Source organism: Phyllobates terribilis, unplaced genomic scaffold, assembly GCF_046119375.1.
Source record: "Phyllobates terribilis strain yellow unplaced genomic scaffold, ASM4611937v1 Scaffold_2__4_contigs__length_985480577, whole genome shotgun sequence".
Taxonomy (NCBI): Eukaryota; Metazoa; Chordata; class Amphibia; order Anura; family Dendrobatidae; genus Phyllobates; species Phyllobates terribilis.
The window spans coordinates 857,351,964-857,376,192 of record NW_027362762.1 but is presented as its reverse complement, the minus strand read 5'-3'; the positions used below and the strand labels follow the sequence as shown (position 1 = coordinate 857,376,192).

At 41.9% G+C, this 24,229-nt stretch overlaps 1 protein-coding gene across 3 annotated transcripts in view; it reads right to left on the bottom strand.

Moving 5' to 3' along the window:
* The window catches only part of SSH2 (slingshot protein phosphatase 2), a 237,175-nt gene that overhangs the window by 28,439 nt on the left and 184,507 nt on the right, over window positions 1–24,229 (bottom strand). For all 3 annotated transcript variants that reach the window (XM_073667970.1, XM_073667972.1, XM_073667971.1), the window contains 2 exons: window positions 9,273–9,376; window positions 6,039–6,103 (listed from right to left, as the gene is read on the bottom strand). In XM_073667970.1, coding sequence (XP_073524071.1) covers window positions 6,039–6,103; window positions 9,273–9,376 — 169 coding nt within the window. The remainder of the gene's footprint in view (window positions 1–6,038; window positions 6,104–9,272; window positions 9,377–24,229) is intronic.

Sequence of the window (24,229 nt, the reverse complement as noted above, 5' to 3'; positions counted from 1 at the left end):
GAGACACCACAGGGATTAGGCTCCATTGTATGCTCACGCTCAGCTCTGTGCCCAGCCAGGGCTGACTCTGCAAGAACACAAGTCTGAGCTGTGCCAAGTCATCAGGAAACGGCACCGAGTGCCTGCGATTCCAAGAAACCGGCAGGCATCACAAGCGGAAGAAAGCAAGAGAACAATACTGATCAATCAAGGTCAGAGCCAAGACCGATGGTGGGACAAAAAAGGAAAAATTAATCTGCCCGAATCAAAAGCTGTTCTAATTTAGTACATCTGCAACAAATGACACTACTAGGGTTATAAATCCATAATGAACAGTGCTAGACGAGGCCCCTCAACAGAATGTATTGCTCTGCATTAAGTACGTCAGACACAAGCAAATGAAGTTCCAGTAGTAGGTAATAGGGGATTATATTGCCAGTTATAGGATCTGATGGCGCGTTCTTCTCCTGCGAGGCCTGCAATACTACTTTGTCTCCTTACAGGGTTGATGGCCAATTAGGCTCGGGTTGACCACTGAATCTAAAGGCCATCTAGCGAAAGTGCAGAGGAAGAAATCATCGATCCACAGCCAAACCGTTGCATCCTGTGCATTAGTGGCTAAATATTGCACCGACATGCCGATGCTAAAGTGAAACATGTGTAGGTGCATCTTCCCAAGACGCTTTTAGTGGCAGCCTAACTCTGGCATGAGCAAATTCAACATGATCAATTCTTGTCCTGACCTCTGCATTATACGACGGGAGTCCTCCACACATAATAATCTTACATGAATTGTGTCATTAAAGGGAATCTGTCAGTAGGATCAACCCTCCTAAGCCGCTTATACAGGAATACAGCTCATAGGAAGCTGAATAAAATGATACCTTGATATCTGCGATCCAATGTCTTGTTACAGAGAAATCCACATTTTTCTTATATGTAAATTAACTGTTCAAATCTATGGGCCGGACATGGATCTTAATGAGAATCTGCCTCCAGAGCTTTACCAGTGGACGTTACCAGTGAGAGACATGTAATGACTGACAGTCCGCTCTCCTGATCTACACGTCTCACACTGGTAATGCCACCTTTCATTTAAAATTTATTCTGGAGGCAGATTCTCAGGGAGATCTATGTCCGGCCCATAGATCTTAACAGCTCATTTACATATAAGAAAAATGTGAATTTCTTTGGAATAAGACATCGGATCGCAGATATCAAGGTATCATTTTATTCAGCTTTCTATGACCTACATGCCCATATAGATGACTCAGAGGAGAAAACTTTCCATTACCCTTAATGACAAAAACAGTTTTCATTTTCTTTCAATAGCCATAACTTGGTTTTCTGTCGACATACTAAAGCTGTATGGGGTCTTTTGTTTTTGTGGGACATACCGTAACTGTGATTGACACCATTCATTTTACCATATGGGTAAGTTGAAAAAAACTGTAATTCCACAGTTTTTTTTTTTAAGGGGTTTCTTATTTTAATGGCTTAAAAAAAACCTCTGAATTTGGTTTAAAAAAATAGTGGTTTATGTTTTTGCATGGCAAGCTATAGTTTTTAGTGGTATCATGCAGGGTACATTTGACGCTCTGAATGTTTTTTTAATACTTTTTTTTGTGGAAGCTGTGGCAATCTAAAAACAAAAATTTTGTTTCCATTTAAGTTTTACTTTATGGGTTAAATAATTTTATACTTCGAATGTTTTTTTGCAGAGGTGACCGTACTGCTTTTTTTTTTTTTTTAATTAAAGCAGGACGATCTGAATTGAAAAAAATATAAATATAAATTATATATATATTGCTTGGATCCCTTCCCTACATACGGTACTACAACATTATACTGTTACTATGTTGCAATGCTATATCCTTCAGTATTGGCCAGCCAAATGAAAGATTGGGAAAGAATTTTGCACCATAAAAGCGACTGTCAGACTGAAAATTAAGGATCGAACACATAAGTGAAAAACGGACGTCAGAGAGACCCGAGGGGAGGTGCACATGGTGAGTATTTGCAGCAGATTTTTTTACACCAAAAACCAGAGCGTTGGCAGGAAAAACGCTGCGCAAAATACTTGTGGTTTTACTTGATTTTTTTTCCCCTCATTCATTTGAATGGGAAAAAACCTGTGCAAAATACGCAGTTTTGAATAAAAAACAAACAAACAAACACTTTTAGGCTGAGTTCACACGATGCGTTTTTCATGCGTTTCCGCGGCGTTTTTGCAGTTGCGTAAACGCCGCGGAAACGCATGAAAAACGCATGGTAGAAGGGCAGCAATGTTCCACAATGGAAATCCGCATGTGCTGTGCCCATGATGCGGATTTTTCCGCAGCGTAAACGCTGCGGTCAAAAATCCGCAGCATGTCAATTAATTTTGCGGAAACGCTGCTCTTTTGCCGCCATTGACTTGCATTAGACCGCATGGAATCCGCATCACTGTATATGTTGATGCGCTTTTCATGCGGTCTAATGTGCGGATGGTACCCGGGTGTGGATGAGAGGACTCTCATCCAGACCCAGGTACCATTAAAAAAAAAAGAATAAAATAAAAAATATATATATTCTCACCTTCTGACGGCCCGCGCTGCGTCCTGCCGGCTTCCCGCGCACTTCGCGGTTGAATGAAGGACCTTCGCTGACGTCAGAGTCATGTGACGGGTCACGTGACGCTGACGTCGGAAGGTCCTACAGTCTTCACTGCCGGCAGCCAGGACCGATGAAGCAGGACACCGGGGGCCATCAGAGGGTAAAGTATATATTTATTTTTTATTTTTTGACATTCACACACTATATAAATCCATGCCGGTTGCATGGATTTATATAGTGTGAAGTTGACAAGCACTTTCCAAGTGATGCTAAAATCGCCTGGAAAGTGCTTGTCAACCCGCATGCGGAAATGAAAGTGAAGAACGCTTCATTTCCGCATGTCCCTGGCAGGAAACCGCATGTACAATCCGCATGCGTTTTTTCCTGCCAGAGAGATGCAGAAACGCTCAGGAAAAAATCCTGAGCATTTCTGCATCGTGTGCACATAGCCTTATGGTTCAAATCCACAAGGAAAAAATAAGCAACATGTGCATGAGATTCCAAGAAGCAGAAAGTGCAGCGATTTTTTTGCCCTTAAAACTGCATGGAAAAAATGCAGCGTGTGAACAAGCCCTAATGTGTGTTACAATCTATCCCTGTAACTAACACAGCCTGCAGCTGGTCCTATTGCCGAGTAACAAGATGAGTGGAGGAAAACAGAAAAAAAATACATTCCTAGAAATCCAGAGTCATTAGATGACTATATGACTAGAGCAGACACTAATTGGGTGAGAGGTAAATAATATGTCCATAGCGGGAAAGATTGCAGAGTGCGTGCGAGTCCTGCCTGACGTGACCGGTCTTGGTAAATGGAGAACAGAAAATGATCAGTTCTAGGGTCTTTAGACTAATTCTCATGCCTAGCAACGTGAAAAGCAACGGCAAAGTAAACTGCAGCAGCCAGTAATTCACATCAGCGGATGTGTACATCCACAGATCAGCGATACTTATGCCAACCCCGTATTCACTACCGCACCGCGGATAAAGTCATAAAGTGACGGCACGCAACGCTGGATCTGATTTAGATGAGAAGTTGGAGTGCAGAGGACTCTTACTGACATCCATAGTTATAACAGCAGGTCTGGGTGCACCATGGAGGCTCAGATAACACCTCCACACATAGGGTAATGTCAACTCTGAGTCTGTTAGGCTAATCTGTCTAAAAATACCTATCAGAAAACGCTCCAGATAACGAACATGTGCATTACTATGAATAAATGACTTGCTGGTTCTTTGTTCAGATTTTGAACCACATCAGGTTTCCAAAAACGCCAAGTGGTTAAAAATAAAAAACAAATTGACGTCCATTCTTCTGGTGTTTTCCCTCTCGGAAGAAGCGCAGTACTTTACAATACAAGTCAATGATCCTTTCTGGGAGTTTTTCTTTTCCTTAACAGTTTTTGATTGTGGTTTGTAATTTTGAGTGGATTAAACAACCCAACCAAAAAGTTAGAACGAAAAAAAAAAAGAAAAAAAGATGCCTCTTATAAAGAGCAAAGAGGATTTCGCAAAGAAATAAATAGGAAAAGTTTTCCCCAAGTACTTTCGAGAATTATTTTGGAGCAGATCAATCCCCAAAAAGCAAAGTGCCTGTTGATTATCCGCTATATAACCCCAAAAAACACAATTTATGGTTTCACTGCAAACTTTGCCGTTTTGGGAGTGCACTGAAAAAAAAAAAAGCAAAAACTAACAGAAAAAAAAATTGCTTCAGTTTGGGAACAAATCTGAATGGTTTTGCAGTACTAGGTCACAGTGCGGCTGCACATTGGCCACATTGTGGTCTTACAGCAGTCTGATGTAGTAAATATATAATTTTTTTGGTGTAAGGGCTTGATTAACTGTGTAAGCATTAAGTTAGCATCAAACTGTACTGCTCTGGTAAGAAACAACCAGCAGAATTGTGAATGCAGCTGTGAATGTCAACACTTAAGAATACAGATATGTATTTAGAGTTACTCATTATATTGGTATGAAAATGTCACGTAAGAGTGGAGTTTTCCCTACTAACAGCCTGTCGAAGCTTGCTGAACAACCAACTTTACCAAACTGTTTAACCAGTTGCACTATTTCTCACCCCTTACCCCAATAGATTATAAAGAACGATCCCAGTAAAATCCCAGTGGGTGCGGAGCTCCGAGTAAACTTATCTATACACCGAAAGAGCTTCTGATTAACCTTTGGCTGCTCCGAGTGATTGCCTCAGCAGAAGGGGCCACGTGAGACCGACTTCAAAGCTTGCTATTTTATATGGGAATATCATATGAATGTGGCCGCCCTTCAGGCAGCATTCCTGTATGGCTCGTGATACAGAGTCCGGAGCCGCTCCACTCACAAGTGAGGATATTGGTAGGGTTTACAGAGATTAATTAGCATTATTTCTTGCAAGATGCATTTAAAGGCTTTGTCCAACTTTGAGGACAATTTTTTTCTTTAACTCAAATGCAAGGAATAGGGACTTAAAATTATTTTCGCAATTGGGTTACATTAAAAATGTTGCACCGTTTTCCTTCTACAGCCTCTGTGTTGCACACTTACTGGCAGCAGAATGAGTGAACTGAGAATCTGTCAGCTCGCTGTGATGTTTGATAGAGTTTGCAACACTTATCGGTCTTTTTCTGAGCTCCTTTCAGCTGATCTTTGAATACAGACCACATCAAAGCGGAATGTGCAGAGAAACAAACATCCTGGAAAAGTCAAAGTGTGCAAAATGTTTTAGGAGATCCAATTGCAAAAATATGTTTAAAGAGATTGTCCACTACTTTAACATTAATGGCTTATCTTTAGGACAGGCCATGAATGCCTGTTCGGTGGGGGTGCGCCACCCTAACGCCCCGCCAATCAGCTGTTCTAGGTGCTGGCGGCGGCTGGAACTGCTCAGTTACGGAGCTGCTACGTACACGGATAGTGGCCACGGCCGGGTACTGCACATCCGCACCCTATTCAAATCAATAGGGGCAGATGTGCAGTACCCAGTCATTGCCACCATCGGTAGATGGTACAGCTCCATAATGGAGCAGTTTTGGCCAGCACCTAGAACAGCTGATTGGCGCGCGTTAGGGTGGCACACACCCACCGAACAGACATTCATAACCAATACTAAGGATAGGCCATTAGGGTTAAAGTAAATGTTTTTCCGTAAAGTTTCTTTAAGGAAAAAAATAAAAATGGTCCCCAAAGGAGAACAATCCCTTTTAAGTGCACAGAGTTCAGAAATAGTATGCATTTGTGTACATTAGAGATGAGCAAATCAATTCGCAGGAGCCTCGTCCAGGTCAGTATTCGTGGCCACTGGATAATAGCCTTGCGAACGGTTCTCCTAACTGGTGGCATCAGCGGCTCCTCTTGACTTGCCAGGCTGGCGCAATTTGCAGCATGACGCACACAGAAAGCCAGACTGGATAATCTGAAGAGGAGCTGCGGATGCAGTCAGGTCACAGTAAGAGGTGGCCACAAATACTCACCAAGCGGATGTTGTCCTCGGGGCGGAGGAGTGTAAACATGGCTTGGAGGTGTTGCTGAAGGTCCCCTGGAAATACAGAGCATAAAACAGGGTCATTAGTTGTTAATTCCACAAGTGAAAATTGCAAAGGAAAGTTATATAATAAAAAAAAAAAAAAAAAAAAAAAAAAAAAAATCACAACCATCACACACAACATTGCTAAGCAACAAGGAAATATTTTGGTCAATGCATTACTTTTTTTTTTTTTTACTTCTTTGTGTACAAAACAACATGCAATGATTAATGATTTTATAACGTTATTAATGTGTGCAGAGTCCTATAAAAGGACAGACTGAGCCAAATAGTTTCCTAAGAAAAAAGTGTGTGTACCACTGATAGACGGCGCATGGTGTCCAAGGAACACTATCTAAAAGTAGCGTTACACAACAGGGAGAACGTGTACCCTTAGGGACAAGTCACCTCAGTCTAGGAATGAACACTACATGCACCTCTCCGGTTCTGATGTGCTGCCGAAACATTCCTGCTCTGTTCATGCTGCGTCTTGCAGCTTACATTATATACATTGCATACGTCAGGAGGATCTCCCATAGTAACTCAGACGTATGGCACTGAATAAACAATGTGCCACAGATGGGCTAGGACACTGTGTTTGATCTTAGTGTAGAGCGAACAGGGAGCCATTGCCCCCCTGCCCCACCACTGTCTGTCTCTGCATTCCACTGCACGCCTGCTCCGTGCAGGGGAGAAAAGGACACTCTGATAAGGGGAGTAGAAACCTTTATTGCGGGGGGTGGTACAAAGGTGGAATTAATAGTTTTGGTTGGACACTAAGGGAGCATCATCACCTTTTTAGGAGGCGTTAAAACTTTGTAAAGAGGGCATTATTACTGGGATGGTCTACTTGCTTTGCCCTTGGGTGCTGGCAACCTATGCTACACCACTGCATGTGCTGGTCAGACGCCAAAAACACCACAATTTTAATCTTTGTAGGCTAAATGGGGGCCTATGGCCATGTTATATAAGTTGGGAGCTTCCCCAATGCATCCGATAAAAAACAACAACATTGAAACTGTATGAATGTACCTATTGGTCAGGAAATGCTATTAAAGGGGTTGTCCAATTTCAGGAACGTGGATACCAAATGCTGTGAAATACCTAAAACAACAAACAGCAGGTACTCCCTAGGTCTAGCGACGGCTCCCCGCAGCTGCTCCGGTCTCAGTAGTTTGGCTGCAGCGGTGAAGCCCCATCGAAACGCATCACTGATTTAGCCAATCGCTATCTAGGCACAGCAGCTGAGCTCAGCGATTGGCTACAGCAGTGATGCGCCACGTGATGTCACCAAAAACACAGACTGGAGCAGCAGGCGACAGCAATCACAGGACCCAAGAATGGTGTGTATCAACCATGTTCGCCATTTAAAATATTTCTTAGCTTTTGGGGTCCAATTTTCTGAAAGTGGACAACCCCTTAAAGAGCACTTATATCTAAAAAATGCATTATGACCTTGCAACTTGCTGGTGACTGTAGTGGTTAATATATTGCACGCCTTTATTTCCTTATACTTGTATTACGCCAGCCTGTATACATTACATACAGATTATGGTTTATAGCCAGTTTCACTCCCCACAGACCTGACCACTAGATGGCGCCACACAGCGGCAGCCTATAGCAGTTTGCTCAGACGCACACTTTCTTGTATGTAAATATATGGAGAAATTGAGTTCCCAGGAGAAAGTACATAATCTAAAATGGGAAACTAATTATAGAATAAACACATCAAAGACGTAGGCTGCTTATAAATAAAGCGCTTTTTGTAGACAAAGTCCAGGTAAGCACATCCGGGATTTTATAGCAATTGTGTCGTGAGCAGACAATTCGTGTATAGGATAATGAAGGGTAAAGGCTTTTGTTGGGCGTCTCTGGCTGCGCTGTATTTTTCCATCATGTTGGGTATTGTTCGATCATGTACTGTATGTCACACAATGATCGACAAAGAAGCAAAAGCACCTGAAGCCAAATACTTGGGGAAAATAGGAGAAAATCTAAATAAAATTGCATCTTCCTGCAAAACCAGTTCTCACGGTGTACATAGAAACATCCACAACACTACTGTGCTCTAAGAATGCATTTCTTGGAAAGATTTACCAAATATACACATTATTTCCCGGGTCACAACATAATTGCACTTATTTCAGAGTTTTTTAATATTATTATTATTATGCTGCACACCATGGAGATGTCACACTTACATCATTGTGTCACTTTGAAAACAAGAAAATGTTGTTTTTTGTTTTTTTTAAATTTTGGGTTAATAAAAGATTAGTTCTTACAGTCAGTAAATAACTTTAAATTACTCTGAACATGCACATAGTGCAGACACGAATTACCAGCACCTCTAAATGTTACCAAGGCCAGCTGCACATGTCCATGAAACACGGACCGTCCTCTGATCAGAATACTTGGAATGACTGCTGGGTCTCCTGCCCCAGCTGATTGCTTCATCAGGTTAAGAGACATGGCGGTGAAGCCGGTTCTTCCGATCTGAGGTCCGTCCATGTTCCACGGACATGTGAATCCGGCTTCGGCCATGCAATTCACAAAAAGTTCAGGCTACACAGTGACTATTTGCGCAGGACCAAGATAGCAAGGTCGCATTGGGATTGTGGTCACATGACTACATGCAATGTGATGCGACAAATGGGTTGGGGTTTTAGTTGCAGATCGAAAATGGAAAGGGACGTTTTTATTTTTTCTTAATGTTTTAGACTAATGCCACATTGCAACAGGAAGATCACAATATCACATTACGACACTGCATCTAATGATAGTCAGTGAGGATGAATTGGTACCCTTCCTTCAATTATGACAGGGCTGAGTATCAAAAATCCAAGGCTGTATGCGACATGGCCCCCACAGACTTCAATGTCAGTCATTAATTCACATGCAAGTTATTTAAATTTGGCTTTTTTTTTTATTATAAAAAAAAAATAAAAATACCCAAATCATAGTCCAGTCCCACTTGTCTGGGAATTGGTGTTGTGCAGACTATCACCAGATAGCCATGTCCAAATGGGGGGTGGTACGTCCTGAATCACACACGACTTATTGCCAAACCACACTATAAAATAGTCAATGCAACAACAAATCACAAAACTCGAGCAATTTTGTAGTCGATGGGCCTAAAACCAGCCAGTTCAGCAAAAACATAGACACAAAAGAGATTAGCAAATACCTGCATGTTTGTTGCGCCGATGGCTGATTCTTGGGGTAGATGAGCCATTGCCACGTGGAAGGAATAAGGCAGCACCTTTCACGGTCAGGAAACTTTCGCTGATGCTGTAACGAAAGCAAATAACATTTAATTAAATCTGTATTATAATATAACTTTCCTGATTAATCTCATGTAATATGAATCACATATTATACTAATTGGTGCAAAGGTATGGCATGCTAACATATGTTCACACAGTATTTTTGAAGAGTTTTTTTTGGAGTGGAAACTCCAATGGCTTTGGGAATTTGAGAAGGATTTGAAGAATTTATGCACAGTTTTTGCTCCAAAAAGCATTTCCGCAGTGGCAAAAACGCTGCAGAAACGCTTTAAAAAATCATGGTATCATTGCGGAAAAAAAAAGCAGCACTACCATTTGTTTTGCGGAAGTGCTGCGTTTTCGCCGCCATTGACTTGCATTGGAACGCATGGATTACGCATCACTGCATCTGTAGATGCGCATTGCATGCGTTTCAATGTGCGGATGGTACCCAGGTCTGGAGGACAGGAGACTCTCCTCCGGACCCGGGTACCATAGAACCTGTAAAAAAAAAAAAAAAGAATAAAGAAAAAAAAAATATTACCTTCTGATGGCCCGCGGTGTGCTTGTCCTCCCTTGCCGGCAGCTCGTGATGGACTGAAGAACCCAAGCTGACGTCATAGTCATGTGACGGCAGGTCCTTCAGTGTACCGCGAGCTGCCGGCAAGGGAGGACGGAGCGAAGAAAGACTCCAGGGGCCATCGGAAGGCAAGTATAGATTTATTTTTTTATTTTTAAACATTCTTCAAGGTCATGCGTTTGCATGGATTTATATAGTGTGACCAAGTTGTCAAGCACTTTCCAAGTGATGCTAAAATCGCTTGGAAAGCGCTTGTCAACCTGCATGCAGAAATGCATGTGAAAAACAATTCACATCCGCATGTCCCTGGCAGGAAAAACGCATATACAATCCGCATGTACAATCCACATGCGTTTTTTCTGCCAGGGAGATGCAGAAACGCTCAGGAAAAAATCCTGAGCATTTCTGCATTGTGGGCATATAGCTTAAAAAAACTGTGTTAACACACCCTAAATAGTCACAGATAACCTGCTCAGAACACGCAACGCTCCTGTAAATTGTATTGTCCAGTCAATAGAGAATAACCATGTCCCCTCTTGTATGCAGCTAAAAGACACCTGTGGGATCCACTAGGAGAGAAAAATAGCACCAGGCATATTTAAAAGCAACATGCCCCATCTTTACTTCTCGCACTGTGAAGATTCCTAGGTTTATAATAGAAATGTATCTAGAAAAATTGGATGTCACTCGGATGTTCCGTTCCATTTTTTTTTTTTTATGCAAAGATTTGAATGAAAGTAGCGGATGCTGCGATTTTTTTTTCTCACAGACAATCCCAAAAAAATTGCCCATCCGAACAGCCCTTTGGAATAACATGGGACAGTGTGCTGTGCGATTAAAAATCGGGACCGCACACATCAGATTCATATGCTCATCTGCATGAGCCCTAAGGCGGTTTTAAAATTAGTATTGAATCCTACCTGCCCTTTAAATTTGTAGGTTTTTAGCAAGGGGGAGACATATCTGATAGAAAAAAAAAATCAGGGTCCCACCGAAGAAAGGTCAGCTTGTTGTGGCTAATGGGCACACTAGAACTGGCCAATTTGTGTGCTAAGTAACCTCAGTTCAAGTACAGTCTATATGGCAGTAATGAAGTTTATATTTCATGTATTGGTTGGTTCACAGCCTGGCGGACACAGTGTGCTGCCGCTGCAGTTTGTATTTGTTGCAGTTATAGCCACGCGCACCTGCTCACACTAGTCAATTTTTTGTTTCTTGTAGCACTATACATCTAATAGTCAGGCAATGACAGTTCCCCGAAATTGCTGCGACCAGCAGATGGATGAGTGCTCTGCAGGCAGAGCTGTGCTGCAGCATGTAAAGGTATTTAAGGGGTGCCCTGAACGTGAACCCTATGGCTGGGAGCAGCACAGCTGCCTGGGATTGAGGAGTAACGAGGGCCTGTCACCGTCCTTTCTTTACTAATCACTCGGAATCAGTCTCAGATATGCATCGTATTCAGCTGAATCACACTTACATAAACCGCGGCAGGTGTTGCCCCATTCAATGGAGCCCTCGAACCAAGAAAAGAAGTCTAGAACAGGTCATTACCGAAAAGCCAAGTCTCAGTTTTTATTTTGTGACTTGTAGAGTCGAGGACGGTCTGGATAAAAACACTTCAATTATCCAGCAATTCTGAAAAACCGTGGCAAAAAAAGCCACAACAGCGTCGGGAATAAAAAAGGTCACCTAAAAGATATAAACATCTGCCTTTCCATTTGAATACATTTGCTTTTCAGGAAATTCGGATGGCCCCCATCACATATCTCGTTGAGGGCTTGTCATACATATTACTCAGAATCTGGCCAGTAACGCAGTACTTTATGCCATGTAAAGGTGCAACTTACAGACTTGTCATGTAGGTCTGTAGGAAAGTCTGGCGAGCTGTAAGGGCTGCCGTATTCGACGCCCCCAAGCCCCAAACAATTCTACATGCGAAGTGTGATGAAGGAGTTAAATTTCCAGCCTTGCTTAGAGCGTTTCTCTTTTATATGGTTTCATCATGTACAAAAAGTAAAAGGATTTAATAAGTACGGCAATTAGTAGGTATAAAATTACCACTTCCCCATCGAAAGAGGAACAAATAAGAAAGACACCTGGGTTTTGTCATACGGTCACTTATGCCAACTCTGTTCCCATAACCCTCAGTTCAACCCACAGCAGAGCGGGCACAGACCCAGAAGTGATGCTTTTCCGCAGATCACTTCAAAAGAAAGAGGAAACCATGTTAATATTGCTAAACATCACCGGGAGCCTCTGGGCTGTAATGATCTGCCGTATTGTACGTGTGGTGTGCCCAGCTGCGGAGGAAGTGATGAGGGATGACGATAAGGTGGCCTCATCGGGGCGCCTTCCTCCCACCCAACACCACCACCGCAATAAAAACAACAGTGGCGAAATATCAATTCCCACCAAATACAGCCTATACTGAACATCTGTCCAGCAAGAGACTTGGTTATTTAAAGGGGACCTACACTGTTGGAAAACAACCAAAAGAAGGCAAAAAAGTTGTCAGAAAGGGGATTGATTATATCTGCACAACAAGGGAAAAAAAGAAACATGGCTGCTTCCTTCCATAAACAGCATCACTCTTTTCCAGGAGTTGTGTTCAGTATTGCAGCTTGGCTCGCTTAAATTGGGCTTTGTTGTAATACCACACACAACCTGTGGATAAGTGTGGTGCTGTTTTTACGAGAACGCAAACAAGTTTTTCGCAATTATGGATAACTCCATGTATAAAATAGTAATTACTTGACAAAAGAGGACTAAGCGTTATATATTCACTAGTAACAGATGAGACAATCTTTGGAAATTTGTTGCTGACAGACTCGCCCACATCTGTCCCAGGCCTTCACCTGATACCACCATAGCGCCATTCCTCTGTGCCGATCTTTGGCTTTTCCGGCAATGATAGCCAACAGTCACTTCATGGGCAAGGCACGACATTTACATTCACAGTATGAAAGGTGTTGTGCCCCCAAGCGTACAGTGAGGGTCTCAGTACAGGAAATATCGAAAACCCGCACATTGGGCTGGGGCTATGAGGCAACGAAATAAGGAGTCAGGTGAAAGCATAGGACGGGTGCATTTTTTTTTTTTTTTTAAAGCCCCTTCTAAGACCTTTAAAAAAATCCAGACCAGAAGATTTCAAATTGGTTCGAAATTTTCAGGAAGTTTGTTATGGACGGATAGGTGAGAATTGAGAGCCGCGCCATGTTCCATCCCTCAAGTGTATTTTCTGTCAGGGAAGGAAGGTAGCGTGAGAAATCATTTTGTGCTTTTTTACAGAATTGAAGATGAGCAGAGTATCGGCCGGCTTCCTCTCTGAAGAATAACTCTGTTTAAGAGGTTTTTTTCTGCACCTTTTTCCTCTCCCTGGAAATCTGGGCTCACTCTGTCAGCAGAGGATCCTGGACAAGCTCACGGGGGCCCAGATGTGATCCGAAGCATGATACAGTCAGAAGACACTGCGGCCACAAATTCAGCGCAAATGTAGGTTTTATCACACTGGCGATCACATATGACAAACAACCAATCACTCCGCCATGGTAGCCATGCTGGATTTTGTATAACAAAAAAAAACCCAAACAGGAAATAGTGACGAACGAAAGGAGGACAAGATGCACCAGGGTGAAATGGTGGAGGGACAACGTCTCCTGAGCGAGGAACATGAGCAGCGAGCGTGGGAAACTCTTCTGTAAAAATATATATTTGCATGAAACATCTGTGAACCAAAGACCTCAGCGTGTGTGCGGGAATTAAGAGGGCAGCGCGGTACATTAACCCTTTCTTACAAAAAGCAGAGCGTGGGCAACCTGAGCAATACCCAAACCTCAATGCCGGAAGCCATGTTATACCGATCCGCAAGCAACGTAAACATTCAAGAAAACAACACACATAAACGCGGACAATGAATGGTAGTGTAATAGTAATGCAATTAATTATATAAAAACCTTTCGCTCATTACATTGTCTGCGCACAGTAATGACTCCGATTAACAGTTTTTTTTCAGAATCTATTTTTTGTACAAGATTATGGAGGCAGCCATCTCGCCTGAGGTAATTAATGAAGATCTACGCGAGTTTTGTAGGCATGTGCTGTGATCTGTGCAGAGGTCACTGTGCAGGGAGGGGAGGAGAGCTGTGACTATCACCTATTGTGAATGGTGGATCCTGCGGTTGTCACATAGATGGATCCTGTTTGTGATGATAACCAGATGTTGGCTCTACAGAATTTGAAGCAGTCAGAGGCCACTGTGAAAATCTTGGCCACAAAACTGCTCTATATGTCGTCTAATCCTAAAGCAAACTATAGTTATGCATCAGTTAGACAGCCATTTTGTTGTGGAAACATTGAAGAAATCTTCATAAAAAAAAAAAGTCTCCTTAATTTCATCTGAAGCCACAAACATCAAAGTCCCCCCCCCCCAGATTAGTCATTCGTTCTTCATGAATAGACAATCTCCATCCTCATGAATAGGATCATAGTCTTCTAGTCTTCACACTGCAAGATGGCTGCCTGATCGTATGCAATAAACAGGGGACCCGGCACTGACTTCTTCCCGCTTGGTTACTATTTTTAAAAGCACAAGACATTAAAATATTTTGCATTTTCAAACAGGGCCGCTCTTTCACAAAACAGCTGCGGGGTCACGAGATGAAAAATTGTTCTGAAACAAATCAAGGGTCAGTCACATGTTTCCGTACGAGACTCTCATGGCTGAAATGTGTAACCCGATGACTGGAGAGATGGTGAAGCAGTTTACAGAAAAGTGCAGATGGTGAGGAGGGAGAGAAAACTTTATGTACCATATGTGATCAACTACGTAAGAAAAATAAGGATGTGTCCAACTACAGACGGAAAATCTGCACTCTACTGTACTAGCGTTCTGCATGAGATTGTATAAGTCTCAAGCACAACATCCTCATTGTGGTTTTATTTGGCCCGCGACACCAGAACCACCACCCCTGTGTGGGGCCCATTATCCTGCATGGGGGACTATGCGGGGCCCGTTATACTGCATGGGGGACTATGCGGGGCCCGTTATACTGCATGGGGGACTATGCGGGGCCCGTTATACTGCATGGGGGACTATGCGGGGCCCGTTATACTGCATGGGGGACTATGCGGGGCCCGTTATTCTGCACGGAGGACTATGTGGGGCCCATTATTCTGCATGGAGGACTATGTAGGGCCCATTATTCTGCATGGAGGACTATGTGGGGCCCATTATTCTGCATGGAGGACTATGTGGGGCCCATTATTCTGCATGGAGGACTATGTGGGGCCCATTATTCTGTATACTGGTTGGCCCACAACTTTTTTCTTCATTTTGGCCCTCTGTGTGTTTGAGTTTGAATCCCTAGTCTAAGGGTATATTTCCATGGGGAATTTCTGCTGCGATTCCCCTTGGACCGAGAAAGTCGGACATGCAAATAAGCCTTAGGCTTTTTTGATGACATTTAGAAACCCCCAAAAAATGTAGCAACATTTCTAAAGCTCATTATTTATACTGTCCCATATTGTGAAAGAAAGGTTACCAGTTCGTAATGTCATTTACTTACTCCAATTTGGTCAGAGATACAGTATTGAAAGCTAAAATTCTCTCGTCTGTTTCTACTAAGCAATAAGGCAAATGTTCGCCTAAAATAAATAAAAGTGAAGAGCTGGAACCGGCATTTTATCATATTTGCTGTAAGGTAATGGGAAATGCTGTTTGACAACCAATATGGCCGCCATTACAGCTCACGCTGGGGTTGTCACTTAGTTTTCCCACAGTCATCAACAGATTTTTTTTTTTTTAGCATGCAAAAGTTTTTAAAGCAGTTAATTCCTATAATAACCAGAGCTTGTGGAGCAAAGTAAACTTCTCAGTACTTTTCCTGTACAAAACTAACATCCAGAGCATTTTGTACAGTATTTCGCTGTTATGTGGCCAGCTGGCATTCAGCACCACTGTCCGTGTCAGAACATTTATGAAGCCGCTCAATGCTGAGGGACAGGGCGTCTACTGTACGCTGACGGTGAGATTGCCTGAGGTCAATATACTGTCCCTTTCCATATTAGTCAAGTGTAGACAGCACTATATTTAGCTGCGGTATGCCCAGAACTTGCCAGCTGAAAAAAGCAGCAAACCCCCTATGACTTTGTCTGAATTAGGTAGTGGACCGTCTTGCTCTCAGGAAAGGAGAGGAGATGAATACTGAGCAAGTGCTGAAAAAAACCCACCAGATATTAAGGGGAACATCCACTACGAGTGAAAAATCTGCAGTGTCTTAAAGTACCAGCATTCTGGATGGGATTTATTTTCATATACAATTAAATTCATTTTCAGAATTGCAACATTTCATAAAATTAACATTAACAATCCTTCTACACACCTATACAGAGGAAGACTCCAAGTAAGACTGGTACAGTATAATAGGCCCAGCGCAGGGCCCGAGGGGGCACCAGACACAAACACCAAATTAAAAAAAGAGTGGCCTGATTAATTATTGCAATTTTTTAAGAGTTTTTGGTGTCTTGTGCTTTTTTTTATATGCACTAAATTCTTCTATTTGCACTTGTTTACCCCTGATTTATCATTTGCGACCTTTGGAATAGTTGCAAAATATGTTGCAAATGTACTCCATTTACCCCCTCCCCGCCACGTGATTTTCTGACCACCAGAATTTTGAGCATTTTTTTTTTGCAAAATACCAAAAAATGCATAAAGGAGGGAACATTTTTCACTTTCAAAAATTCTAAATTCTAAAATAGTGTGTGCCACTTTGATGAATTTGGAGCAAAGACCATTAGTAAGTACTACAAGATGAGAACAAAAAAAAACAAAAACACAGATGTAGAATCGGGCCTTAAGTGTCAAGAACAGATCACTTCTATCACGGTGTATACATAAGACCTGTTTGACAGGTCTATGAAGCTCTGATTGCAATACCAGGTCCAACGTTGGCTCTCCTGACCCGAGCAAAAACCTACCAGGCACCTCCTTCAGAGAAAGAAGGATCCGGCATGTTGGGTTACTGATGGCCAATCCTTTATAAGCTGTGAAGTTCGGCAGTGGCTCTCGGAGAACACGGTAAAGCTCAGCCATGTGTTCCTATATATGGGAGACTTAGTGGAACCAGTGTTTGGCCAACAGTCATCTAATGTGTCTGGGGGGCTTTAGATCAAACAAGACTCTACCAATCCAATTTACACAGACGGCTTAATGAGCTTTGGCCATCAAACAGAAGTTATCTTGTCTTGTATCTCAAGCATCTCCCCTGCCCCTTGCAAATTAAGTGCAGTAGCAAACAATGCAATGTGGCTTCTCTCATCAGATGTAAAGCCAGGCAGCAGCCTGCTGAGCTCTCCCCATCAATACAATGAGATCTGGAACAATGGACGGAAAGATTTCCCAGAATCTGAGCTTCTGAGAAGATAAACCTTGTGTTTAGGTCAACAGGCTCTTAACCACTGTCATGATACAACACTTTCGAGGCTTGGTTGACTGACAATCCCGAGAACTTCACTTCACTTCACATACTTGCAAACCTACATTACATACAGCCGAGCCTTCTACTTCTATAGTGATCACTTGTAAGAAACATCCACTATATAAAAGTAAAAAAAAAAAAAAGGGACCAAAACTACAGACCAGAAAGTTACTCCAAAACTAGAGGCTCTCATTAAACAGAGTTGACCGCTATGGCGAAGAACGAGCTTGATGTATATTATGCTGTCTGTATAGAAGATTTCCCCAAGGTCACTTATCACTTACCCGGAAAGCTGAAGGATCCCCTCACTTACTGCGTGAAGAAAGAACATGACTGAGATCATCTTGAGATGCTTCAAAATCAAATAGTGGTTTGGACAAGAATAGGGATTATAATGTCATCGCCCATGACAAGGCACTCTATATTGTAATGCCACTCGTGGGTGACTGGATATGAATATTTACAGATTTTGGGCACCAGTGAATAGCAGCCTACAGCTATTGTCCTTTGTCTTCTACCATCTGACCTGCTTATCATGCACAATTTTGTGTGTTGGTCAACAGATTCCTTGTTTCAGGTCTTCAGCTTTTCGCGTGGTTAATAAAGGGAGGAAAAAATCGTAAAACATTGTGAGCATATGAGCAGTGTATGGGCCAAGTCCGGCAACTCAGACTGGGGAAAAAAAAAAAAACTATTCGGTTAATGGTTAACGTGAAAACAAAATTATAGCTGTGGACAAGTAAACAAGAGATGGCCATATGGATAATTACAGGAGCACTAATGCCATTACTTCATGGCTCAGGCTGGCGGTCAGGGCTGATGTCGCGGAGTCTGCACACCCCCATACACATTAGTCACACGGCTGATCCCAACTAGTCAATATGCCGTAACTTTTTGTGCGCCTATCAGTCCTCATTAACGGGGGTTATATGGATACAAAAAGGGTTTGATTTTTCTTACCCCCCTAGAAACCCTGTACAACGACCTGTCAACTACTTACTGAAATAACATGCATATTTACACCCTGGTATAAATGTGTATAACCTTTACTTATGCATAGCTTTAGTCAGTATCACAGGTTCCCAGAAATGTTGCCTCCATGACGTTTTCATAGATGTTACCCTTCGGGGCAAAACTTTCCTGAAAACAAAATTCTAAAAATACTTTCTCTTGTATGAGTATTAATTTCAACTTGTCAAGCCTGTATAACCAGTGCTGACCTGTGAGCTGTGCCGCAAAAGACACCATAAACACCACAAAAACATAACCAAGCAAAAGATACAAAAGATATAGAAAAAGAAGAGACTTTCTCTAACTAAACAATATAAAACTGATGCCATCTGACTGCATAACTCAATCAAAGGCCTCAGGGCTTATGTGCCACACCTACGGGAGTCATGTACAACCGTTACTGCATGTCAATGCCGGCAGTTTGTAGCCAAAATCCAGAGCTACCAATGTGATGGCGGCTTTGTCCAACTACATTTAGAACCTTTTTCCACACTCATGAGACAACCCCTTCAAATGGCCTTTGCTTTCAGACAATTTGCTCATTTGATAATGTGATAAACAATATGCAAATTACTTTAATTGCATTATATTGCTTTACTCCTCAAAAATATAACTCACTAGGTGTCCCCCCTTCTGTAAGACTTGCTACCCACTGCTTGTTGTCATGTGTAATACGTCATCATTATCAGCAGAGACGGGATTACAGGAAGTGTCTGTCTCTCTGCAGGAAATGGCAGGAGCATTGTAAGCTGAGGAAGCAAGGGAAAGGAAGTTGCAGCACTTATAGTGCTGGCAGGATGCTAATTAAGAAGAACCACCAATTTAAAAATGGTGGATGATAAATTACACAGTACGGGAATCAGGACAGTACCTGTACATATTAGGCAAGTATGAGAGCAGCAAGACCATAAGGTTTTGTATAGGTTTGTGTGAAAGGGTATGTACACAAGTAGCAGATGTGTCTCATATTTTCTACTGAAATATGCTCCAAAATATGTGAAATGGGTTGTTTCCGGAGCAGTATAAACCCTTTGTCTATTCAGTTTTATGGTGCATTTTGATCAGATATTAGGTGGACAAGTGTCCGTCTGTCACCTGACAAATAAGTAAAAGGCTCATTTGCCGAGTGAGTGGATGAATTATGCTAGAAGAATTTTTTTTTTTTTAATGGAAGCACCTCGTCCTGTCCTGTGGACATAATATTGTCTGAGGACAGAACACTATTAGTGATCACTCTGTCCCATCATTGTTCATGGCCCTGTGTTACCAAGCGGTTAAACAAGTGTGGACCTCACTAAGGTGTACCGCTATAAAGGCAGCATTATATAGCAGAACACCACATTTCTGCCCCAAATCAGCCCCATGTGAAGACAACCCAAGAGCCCTGAGCTGTCCAGTAAGTCACTTTACAATTGGTGTCAAAATTAACATGACTAAACACAGTTATACCGTGTGTGCTAACAAGTGACGCGTCTTGTATGACAACTCGCCGGGTAAACACAGCGCGGAAACACAGGACGTGATTAACAAGTCTGCTAGACTTTGCACTTCAGGTAATACTTTCTGTTCATAGGTCTGCGGAGTAACATAACAAAGGAAAGAGCTGACACACGCTGCGTACGACGACACACTATACGGCTAATTACCAGGAATGATGTGCCACCCCTGCACGCTGCTAATCCTCTTCTCACACAGGTGTCATGGCTTCCAACATCACCTGATCTATGACAGTCCCTTGTGTAAGAAAACCTGATGGATTCCATTCCAGGGTTTATTTATTTTCCTGGAAAGGTGGACAAAAATAATAAAAACCCAAAAGAACCAATAAGTCCATTTATATCTAACCTGCTTACGTTGAATTCCTCCGATTCTGAACACTGTGACATCTTATGTCTTGTCATTGTAGCCCTTTAAATCCTGCCAGACCTCTGATCTAAGGCAATTCAGCCTTGTGTAAAAGACCAGTTTGATCAGTGATCTGGTTTTCTGTCTCCCCGATAAAACTGTGCTAATTAGGGCTCATTCAAATGTCAATATTTTGCATTAGTGTTTTGAGAAGAGCAGGTGTCAATCTTTCAATTATAGTTCTTCTTTGTAAGTTCCACTATATTGGCTCACAAAACACTGTTGCAAAATATTGACGTGTGAATGAGGCCTTAGGCAGAGTATCCCTAACCATTCTCAGTCGCGATTGGCATTGTGTTGCCAGGAAAGAAGGGGAAAATCTGCTTTGCTACACTCACATCATTCCTCATCTCATCCTGCATCAGTATAAAACTTTAAAAAAGTTGTTCTATTTTGTAAAGTTGGATTTTAGCAGATCGATTGGAAAATACCCAGTGGCTACTATGACGTCCTGACGTACGCCAAGCTATCTCATTTGTCACTATGGAAAAAAAACAAATAAATGGCAGGAGATAGGACTGTATATGTTCGTGACATAGAAACTATGCACTCAGGTATCATCTGCGAACCAACAAAGTTATAAAAAAAATACTCAATATTACATGACACACGGGTGGCTGGGTGATTGAGCTGCTGCCTCCTAATGTCTGAGGAACAATGGTGGCTCAGACAGAACTTTTCTGGACATCAATAGACTAAAGTTCATAGGAGCACTTCATTTTTGACTCTTGTAATTCATCTAGGGCATCATGTACATGGCTGCATTATGACACTGCTTGGTACAAAACCATAGGTTTTCCATACAGGTGAATCAGCCTTTACTAACTCTAAATTTAGCAGTTTCATACAGATGCATATTTAGTAGGGAAAAAAATATATGGCATGCTCCAACAGACACTCTACGTACAGAGGTATTCTCCCCAGAAGCATGGCTCCTAGTGAATATTTCCATTCACATAGTGATCGACAGCCTGTACTGTAGTGCACAATGGATATGCCGCTATCCCTGCTAGTGTGTATTAGCCTTATCCCTGAGGGTGATCACCGTAAGCTAATACATCACTGGATATGCTAGGTCAGTGAGGGTTCAGCCAATGTGACCCCCACTGACCATCAGAACAGGACCCCCTTGCACAAGATTCAGTTAAAACAAGTTTAAAGGGCGCAGTGATGGAGCGTGATAGGAGTGACAGAAAAAGAAAAGTGCTTCTCACTGTTATACCACTTTAAGATATTCATTACCATTCCAGTAAATGGGAAATTTAATTAACATTAAAGAGGATGTCTAGGATGTAAACCTTTCACGAGATTGATCTGCAGGCCAAAAATTTTTGGCCAGAAACCATTCTAAAAAGGTAGCATAATATGTTGAAGATGAAAGCGGTCTCCTGGAGAAGAAATCAATGCTTTCCTTGGCTATCTGATTTGGCAAAGAGGGGAAAACCAACTAGTGTGTCTCTTATTACCCCAAAATACCCATTCAGACCACAAAATACATTTTAGGCTACGTTCACATGTCCAGTAATCATCTTTTAGAACTGATCCACGTGCAATCTGTTGATAAAGTTGTGCACATACTTTTTTTTTTTTTTGTCAGCCTGAATGACTTCAACTGAATCCGTTTATTTAACATTGAAAAGTTCATGGAAAATAGATCCGTTAATTAGCCTTCTGTTTATCTGCCATGTGAAAAGGATCTGTTTTTTTGCTCATTGGAGGTGGGAAATTAAATATTGAACATAAACTACCAGACATGTGAACTTTTAAAGTAATCAGCCATTTGAAACTGATCCAGTAGCAAAAAACAAATCCTTTTCAAAATAGAAGAAAAATGGATGGCTAATTAATGGATCAGTTTTCCATAGACTTCAATGTTAAAAAACAAACAAACAAAAAACTAAACAAGTTTAAATCGGTTTTTCTCAGGCAGACAAAAAAGTTGTGTCTGCCCAACTTTTTAGTCAACAGATCTCTGCTGGATAAATTCTAGCTGATGATCGTTGGACATGTGAACACGGTGGATATATAGCTTGAACGTTAAGGTCGCTCACAAAGTGTTTCTATGTTGTCTTGGCCAAAAGGTTGCCACCTAAAATCCAACCAAACAAAGATAACCAGCAGGTTACCTGGATACTGAATGCAGGCAAGGCCAAAGTAAAGAGTAAAACAGCAACACTTGTATTGTCTTTCCGATCCACAGAGACAAATAAAAGCCTGCGGTTGGGTAAACTCAGCAATTAGCGCAGCTTATTCCCACTGGCCTCAAGTCAAGTCTAGACTACATAGAGAAACACCTGCAGTCCTATGTAAAATGCAAGACAAGTTGTGATATCACATCGAGCTGTTGCAAGTGACAAGCTTGCTTTTGCTACATCTGTGAGTTGGAGTAGTAATATTTTTTTGCAGTTTTACGCCCCTATCTCTATCTCCCTCACTAAACTTAAACACTTTCCCACCATAGAGGAAGTCTGCTGCTACAAAAGTATCTAACAAGAGAAATATTCCACAAAAGAATTCGCTGCTGCAAATAAACAGGAAGCTGAAGATAGATAAGAGCGGAACAGAGTTAGAAAAGGACACTAGGACATGTTAGAAGACTGTCCTTACAAAGGTCAGGTCCTTGAGAGGACCCGTGTATTCTAAGGTGAGACTAAGAACCTGGATTTATACCATGCAGGAAATGAGCTGTTTTTAGCAGACATAAATAGAGACCATAATAATGAATGGTCAACAGGTCACAATTACACTGCTAACACTTTTTCACTTTTGGGGTTGATACTTACACAGAATGTTTAAAGCCCAAGAGATGCCAAGTTGTCATGTGCTCGGCTACAATGCAATAGCTGTAGACAGGGCACAATGCCACAGCAGACAGCGGCTGCAAAGAGAATTTCTCACTTTGGCGGACCGGTCATATCCATGCATTACATAGTTCTCATTGAAATCAATGGGTTGTCTATGAAATACTCTTATTTTACCTATAGTAGCGCTGCATGGGGGTGTTGAACACTTGCTACTCCAGCAAATAAGTGATCACAGGGTGACCTAACAGCAGGACACTGAATTATCAGATTATAGTGTAAGGACCCCAACACCAAACAGGAGTTGTCCAATTGTGAGTCACAGTGGAAATGATAGGAACTACATAAACCGAACCTCTACAGCTACTTGATGCTTGCAGCAGTCATACAGCAGGACATCCTGTTTCCAGAACAAAAAGCCAGGAGTCCAGCAGAAAACGGCTCAACGTATAAAACAGAACATCTCATGTGAAATAGTGGAGTAATGGAAAAGCTTCCAGGTAGTATTTAGGGAGGTTACCGGAAAATGTCAGGAACAAGGAACACAATCTGCTTCTTCCATTTAAGAAGGGCCCATAAACCCACACAAAATACTTACTAATTGTCCCTTTAATGTACAACACAGGCGTGTGAGGACTGCAAAATGCAAGCAATGCTGTACTCAAATTATAGGAGGAGACCTACAGGCGCCCACTGCCAACATTGGCAGAATAAAAAAGTTCTGAAGCTAAAAAATGCATGTGTGTGTGTGTGTTCATGTGTGTAATTTTATACACAAATACACTTTATGTTATATATAAACACATATACACAAATATACTATAGACACACACATACACGGATCCATATTTAAGTACATGGAGCCATCCAGTGCCTCTGTTGTACTAGACCTTTGCTGTATGCAAGAATGAAACAAATACATCCATTGAGTAGCATTCTGTATCAATAGGAGTTTGTGGCAAGTTTGCCTGAAGTGGGCATGAGGCTTGTACAAGATCTATTGTCCTATGTATGAAACTATGTACCCTGGGGACAAGCTCCCAGGGATGTGACATAAGGAGGGAGAATAAGTAAATTACAGATAATAAGACCCCAGGGCAGTA